At 43.0% G+C, this 7719-nt stretch overlaps 1 protein-coding gene across 1 annotated transcript in view; it reads left to right on the top strand.

Annotated features, from left to right (window-relative positions):
• Window positions 1–7719, top strand: part of EIF2A (eukaryotic translation initiation factor 2A) — a 288313-nt gene that overhangs the window by 147415 nt on the left and 133179 nt on the right. Inside the window, exon 4 of the mRNA XM_086944079.1 lies at window positions 5573–5691. Coding sequence (XP_086800205.1) covers window positions 5573–5691 — 119 coding nt within the window. The remainder of the gene's footprint in view (window positions 1–5572; window positions 5692–7719) is intronic.

Here is a 7719-nt window from a genome sequence, read left to right as displayed (position 1 = left end):
CAGTGTCCTGTGTGGTCTACATGTTTCAGCCTGGCCTTTCTTAATTTTGAAACAGGCTTTCCTCAGGACCAAGTGAGTATGTGTGGGGTTATAAAATTAATTTACAGTGAGTGTATTTAGGATTTTATGTGTAGCACGCACTAAGGTGCTATATGGGTGAGAAGGGGATTCCCTCTCGCTTTGACAGTATTTAGCTGATCAAAGCCTCCTTGGGTCGCCTGGCAGAGAAAAAGACCGAAACTATCGATCTGGTTCCTCCTTGGACCTGTAATCCTTCTGCGGCGCCGGGGCGCCGCAGAAGGATTACAGGTCCAAGGAGGAACCAGATCGATAGTTTCGGTCTTTTTCTCTGCCAGGCGACCCAAGGAGGCTTTGATCAGCTAAATACTGTCAAAGCGAGAGGGAATCCCCTTCTCACCCATATAGCACCTTAGTGCGTGCTACACATAAAATCCTAAATACACTCACTGTAAATTAATTTTATAACCCCACACATACTCACTTGGTCCTGAGGAAAGCCTGTTTCAAAATTAAGAAAGGCCAGGCTGAAACATGTAGACCACACAGGACACTGGAGGTCATAATCCATACTCCACTGTGTCCGTCTGCCTTTTAACTTGCCAACAGATACCCAGTTTCATTAAAATAGTTTTTACCCTCGGGTGCTGGGATTTTTGTATGGCTTTTTAATCTTCACCTTCACACTCACCACATTGCACACTCAGCAATTATACCAGCTCCGCAGTAACCTGGCGTCGAAGCACACCCGGGGCACGTTAGGTGCCACTGTGGTGGGGCCCGATGATGAAGCATGCCACCAACTAGGTTGGTGGGTGAGGGCTTTCAAATAAAACCTACTGGTTTTTCCTTGACATACGTACTCCTTTGAGTCTTACCTGTATAAACCTAGCTAGTCTCTCTTGATTTTGGACAATTAGAAAACAGACAAAGCATTGGAAATAAACAAGTACACAATGTTGTTATTTTTCGAAATAATCAAGGGTTCCTAATGCTGAATAGAAGAGGTCTACGCGTTTCGATAACCCCTGGTTGTGGGGAAATCTCATCAGGACCATATGCCTGCGAATGGAGAACGAAATTGGGTCAGGTGGGTGGACAAAACCAACTCCTCATAACGCTACAGTGGGGGTAGAGAAAACTAATCATACCTCTCAGTTGCTGGCTTCACTTTTGTGGTTGTAACTGTGGGCAAAAAAAGAAGTGGATTTAAGCCTCTAAAGTGAAAACGCCAGAGGGGCATTCATTCAGTCTTAACGAAAACATTCACTCGTGATTACTTACCCGACTGATGATGGTCTGGTCACAACATTATACAAAAAATTGACGGACAGAAACAAGGCATTGCACTTTAACAGCAGCCACCCGCGCAATTTGAAAGAGAATCTCCCATTTTCACAGTACTTGCGGATCAAGAGAAACTGCCACTTTAAGGATGAATATATGCTACATGCTGCGAACTTGACTGAAAAACTATCACAAAGAGGCTACCCCATTAAACTTCTCAGAAGAACAATTAAAAGAGTGTGGTGGATCCCTCGAGATACACTATTAACAAATAAGGTTAAACCACCCCAAAACAGGATGGTCTGCGTCTCTACATTCTGCCCAAACTCAAATGTCTTCAAAAAAACAATTTTACAAAACTGGCATTTAGTGGAAAATATAGACGAGACACTTAAAGACAAGCCATTATTTGCCTTCAAAAAGGACCAAAGCGTAGCCAATCACCTAGTTCGAGCAGCACTTAAACCGAACATAACAACAATCAGCACTATGCTAGGATTACCACCGATCCAAGGTCACCGCAGATGTGGCTCTTGTATCTGCTGTGCAAGTACCGAGGAAGGAAATCTGTTTCAACATAAACAGATATCCTGGAAACATGAAAAATTTACAAATTGTAAATCTAAGTACGTCATATATGGGATCAAATGCCCCTGTGATAAACTTTACATCGGAAAAACAAGTCAGGAGGTGAGATGTCACATTACCCAGCACAAATCACGCATTAAAAAGAATGTGTTAACGGCCCCACTGGTAAACCATTGGGTGAATCATAAACATACCGTTGATGAATTAAGATGGACAGTAATTGCTAAAATTGAGAAAGATCCCAGAGGTGGTGACATTGAAGAAAAATTGTCACACACTGAAGCCATGCTGATAGTCAAATTCAATTCTGCAATAGATGGCCTTAATGAACTCTCCGAGCTTTATCGCCTGTGATATGTTGAAGAATATGAAAAGACCGAGATTCAGACTTCTGTCTCCCACACAGACTGTGAACCACGGCCCCACACACTCAAACTCAAAACGCGGCCCGTTTCCATGACAACGGACTACGAAACTACAATCCCCATAATCCCCGGGTAACCAGGAAGTGAGTTAAAACCACCGAACGCGAGATCAAAGTTACCGACTGGATGGTGCCGGTTACTGGACTAACGAACAGAGACCGAAGAGCGCAGACCCCCCGAGTTAGACAGCGGACACGACGCAAACAGGTAAACGAATTTACATGTGAGAGAAACATCGCAAGAGAGGCGATCTTTACAACCAACCTGGATACCTGACACCAGCTCCCTTTCCCTTACAGGAGACCGGAGCACGCTATTGATTCGCTCAATACAGACTGAGATACCCGTGAACTCCCTGCGCTAAGCAATTATCAGTAAGTCGCTTTGTGCAAACTATTACGACAATGGAAACGAGCTTTTCCCACCAAATTCTAAAACCATCCCTGTTTTTTACCCCCCAGTTATCCACTTCCACCCGAAATTTCCTCCAGTTAAATAAACAGCTGCAGTAGGCGTAAGACGATGTAAGTAATCACGAGTGAATGTTTTCGTTAAGACTGAATGAATGCCCCTCTGGCGTTTTCACTTTAGAGGCTTAAATCCACTTCTTTTTTTGCCCACAGTTACAACCACAAAAGTGAAGCCAGCAACTGAGAGGTATGATTAGTTTTCTCTACCCCCACTGTAGCGTTATGAGGAGTTGGTTTTGTCCACCCACCTGACCCAATTTCGTTCTCCATTCGCGGGCATATGGTCCTGATGAGATTTCCCCACAACCAGGGGTTATCGAAACGCGTAGACCTCTTCTATTCAGCATTAGGAACCCTTGATTATTTCGAAAAATAACAACATTGTGTACTTGTTTATTTCCAATGCTTTGTCTGTTTTCTAATTGTGACATTGTATAGATTTGTAAATAACTGTAATATATCTAGTTATATTTTGTGTGGTATGAATGGTGACTGCAAGTTGTGATTTTTTGTCAAAACATATTTTTTGGTGTATTGTCATTTGTTTAAGTTGTGTTCATTGTGATTTATGATGTGGAACTAAAGAAATGTTTTCTAATTGAAAAAACAGAAAGATGCATATTGAGTTGATACATGCATTTAAGTTAAAAATAAAACAAAACTGATTCATTCTGAAATATGTTTCTTTGAGAATTACTGCTTAATTCAGTGATTCGAGTGATCACCCGGGATCCAGCACATAAGTAACGTGGCAATATTGGTACCGCTTTTGGTTTATTATTGTTCTGGTGAGGCTTGTCCTTATTGCCAGTAAGCCCAGACCCTGTGTATGGTGTTAATACCTTTGATGCACTGCACCCCCCTCAACGATGATTTTGGAATTAAGTACTCTCTATTTCTTAGCCCATGCCAGGCCGAGACTGCCAAGATGACTAATCCTAGAAATATATGTAAATCAAGCATCTAAGAACGAACTTAAATTATGCTCTGACTCTTTTGTGTAATACATCTGCAAGGCAACCTTGCATATATAGATCTGGCTAACTGCTCTTGAGACCAGTATAACCCCACATGGGCACTAAGTAATGAAATCGTTCCAATTGCCCCCCGGTCGCCTGACTAAGGCTCTTAATAATTAGCACACATGGCACTTTATTCCCCACCCAACGTCCCCTGCAGTATAAAAGGCTCCGATAGAGGAATTTTTGGGCTAGCCTTTATGTATATTTGGGGCTTATAAATTACTAACCACATGTTTTTATAGTTTTTACTTTGTACTCTGAACAAATAGTCTTTTAGCGTTGATCTACTATTGTAATGTGTTGTTTTAGCTTGAAACTGTGTAAAACGGAGATTGTTTGTAATGGTTTTAATTAACTGCACCATAAATTTTACCTTACCGCCTTTGTCACAGGTCATTATGCCCCACAGACTGTCACGCCAGCGCAGGTTAGCTCATGGCTGCAGTTCCAGGCCTCCTCACGTTGCACCGCCAATTTCTGAGGTATAAAGCTCAGCCATGCCCCTCATTACGTTAGGCCCCGCCGCAGCAACACAAGTCCATTGAGAGGCAGTCCGGCACCCAAGGCCTGCAGTCAGCTGCTAGCTGCAGAGGCCCCCGCTCCTTTGGAAACCCGGTATGGATACTCTGCCCACTCGCCTCCTCCACTATTCAGCAGCGACACTGGCGGCAGGCTGCAGATCTCTCCTTGGCCTTCAGGACCAACTCTGTCCGTTGCGCCGTTTACTGTGCCAGCTCCGCTTTTCACCAGCCAGCACATCTGATAGGGTAGTAGCGCTCGCCATGGTCTGCCATCTTGGTTACAGCCGGTACATCGCCAGCTCAGTCCTCCCTTTGCAGGCATTCTGGATCGTGGCCATTCACAGACACAGCCCTTGGGAATGATCGTCCACCAGTAGCGGCTGGCAAGGCAAACAAAAAATGGTGGCCGATGGTGGCTGATGACCCAGGGGTCCAGAGCACTGTTAGAGTGCGACCTCCATCTTGACGCGCTAAGCCACGGCCCACTCTCTGATATATTTAAACTTGTGTTACACCAGCCAAACACTCATCGCCTTTTTTTTTTTAACATTAGTGATGCAATATTTATAGTTTGAGGTTGCATATCCGTCACGTATCTTTTCCTCTCTGCTGGACCTCCAGTATTACATACATTATTTTAAGTTGTCTATTGACTAGTTTTATTTGACATCAGCGTTGTTCAAATGCGCATTCTTTGTACTCCAAATAAAAAGAAAGTATAAGCATGTTTTAATAGTGCTTAAGATTCCCTAGGGTACCTTGAGCTGTGTGTCTTTTTTCCGTTTATTTACCTTCCCAACTCTCTCGCAACTCTCTCCTCCATCCTTTATTATTTAGCCATGTTCTCAAAATTCAGAGGGTTTAGTTTTGTGTTCCACGTGCATGATCAATTGTCTACTCTCCCAAGGTCTGTCTCTGAAGCACTCCTGTTTCTGCGGTTTTTATATGGGGGCACATAACCCACCCCACCTTGTGTTTTTTGGGGGGCGTGGGGGGGGGGGGTTCATGCCGCTTTTCAAGTTTCTGCACATAATATGTGGCATCTGTTTTGAAATGCTGGCATCTTCTCATTAATCTTCCAAGGGTTTTAATTGTTATTTTGGCAAAGCTGTTTTATGTGATATTGGTAAGCGTACAAATGTCTATGTGCCTTGGTGACCAAGAAGTCTAAATGCAGTGAAGTTGGCTATTAATTAACCGGTCTAATCTGGCTCCACTGAAACAACTTTTTCTGCTTTCAGAATAAACATTGTGAATGTTGCTGATGGCGGTCTGCTGCACTCCTTTGATAACCCGAAGGTCGTTGGCCTTGAAATTTCTCCAAAGAACAATGTTCTTGCTACATGGCAGACGTATGTATGTAAGTAACTGTTGGGTACGGATGGTGTTTAGGTCTTGCTCTCAACACAGATTTTTCCTTCCTGTAATCGAAAGCTTCTTGTGGACCATACCCAATTCTTACAGTGGGCTTAAAGACGCCCTTTACTTAGTATTGGTTGGCTTTATTGTTATTCTCACTTGATTGCTTTTTATTTTAATGTGTTTTGCCACAAAACATAGTGGTGTAATCTCTGAGCGTTTAACCTTTTGTGCAAAGAAGCCAACCAGCAATTTTGGAGCTGGAGACACTTCTTGCCTGTCACAGGAGTTGAGTAGCTTTTCCCATTCTAGTAATCATACTATCTACTGTTGGGAACTTGCTTGCCAGCCTTTTTGAGCGAGTTCCTCAAGAGGAGCTAAGCCTCTTGACCAGCCAGGTCAAGCTCCTACCCCTTCATTATCGATGCCCCTGCCTGTATCTGGTATTAATAAGCCCAGAAAGTGAAACGGCTCTGCACGTCAACTACCATGGATCATTTCCACCTCAACTACCATGGACCATCTCCACCTCAACTACCGTGGATCATTTCCACGTCAACTACAGTGAATCATCTCCACGTCAACTACAGTGAATCATCTCCACGTCCACTACCGTGGATCATCTCCACGTCAACTACCGTGGATGAACTCCACGTCAACTACCGTGGATCACCTCCACGTCAACTAACATGGATCAACTGCTCGTCAACTAACATGGATTATCTCTCTGCCTGCCAATAATGGGTGCAGTTTGTGATCCTTGTTGAAATTCTTAACCTCTACTCTGTCTACTATTTTGGCTATTTCAGCAACCTGCCTATGAACTCGCAATAATATGTAACAATCTTGTCTCATGTGAAAGCACGGTGTTCGAGAAATTTCTGTCTCGGTCCACCTCTGGTGCAATATTACCCACTACCACTTTTGCACAGGCACACAGATGATTCCTAGACATTAGCGGGTAATCTGTGTTTCCCTGTCAGTGCCCTCTTTGAAGTGCCCTATTGTTTGCAATGCCATTATAAATCTAAAGGATTGCTGCTTTAGAAGTACTCTGCCCAGTCCCACTGTGCTATTAAAAATGATTGCAATGTTCTTGCAAATACGAGAATATTTTGCATTGCAACTCAAACCAGGCGCTTGCGGTTTCCACTGGTCCTGAGGGTGACGTTGTCAAAATATCATCATCAAATACTTTATTCTGCTCAACTGTGCCGTAAAAGTCATGATAGTCTAAAAACACTAAAAACCAGTATTAAAAGCCAGCTGTGTGATGAGAGAGTGATTCAGTAATGAGATTGTATCTTTATGGCACTTAAAATGTAATTTAAAACCGCATGGTTTCATTTTCCAAGCAATGCAAATGAGCAAAGGCTGCGGCGTGAGATCTGGTTTTTAGTGCTCGTAATATCGGCCAAAGGAATCGCACTCTTTGTGCAGTGTAAAATGTGCAAAAAGTGCAATGTGCTTTGTTCTGCTGGGAGTTCAATGACAGCTGGGAAAAGTTAAAAAAACATGTGCCTTTTACTGGGAAAGCTAAGGAAGTGTTTAGTTTGGAGGCGAAACAGTGTCCAAAATTACTTGTACCTTGCATTTGCAATGACCTGTAAATACAGCGCCGGCGTGCCAGAAAAACCTAAGGTTATTTGCTAATCCTTTCCCTCTAATCTCTGCCCAGGAGCTTTGTACTTTTAGATTAAAGAGTTCTTTAGTTTGAGTTAGGGGAATAGTTGACAAACTGAAGATATTATGTTGGGACACCAAGCCTATCGAAACTCGTGTAATATACTTGAGCCCTGGAATATCCAAGCAGTTGTCCATTTTCAGACAATCTTGTAAGATTGTTCTGCATAAATGGGCTTCTGAGCTTTTCCAGAGTGTATGCAATAACAAAAGTGGTTGTAGTTTGATATAATCAAGCCCAACCCCTTCATGGCAAAAGGCTGTCGGGGTAGAGTTTAGAACAGCCAGGACTCTTCTTATATACTTATTCTCCACAATTTGTAAGGATTTATCACTCATTTACCCC

The sequence above is a fragment of the Lissotriton vulgaris genome, chromosome 11, assembly GCF_964263255.1.
Source record: "Lissotriton vulgaris chromosome 11, aLisVul1.2, whole genome shotgun sequence".
NCBI lineage: Eukaryota > Metazoa > Chordata > Amphibia > Caudata > Salamandridae > Lissotriton > Lissotriton vulgaris.
The sequence above is the reverse complement of the archived record's forward strand: the minus strand, read 5'-3'. Positions and strand labels throughout refer to the sequence as shown.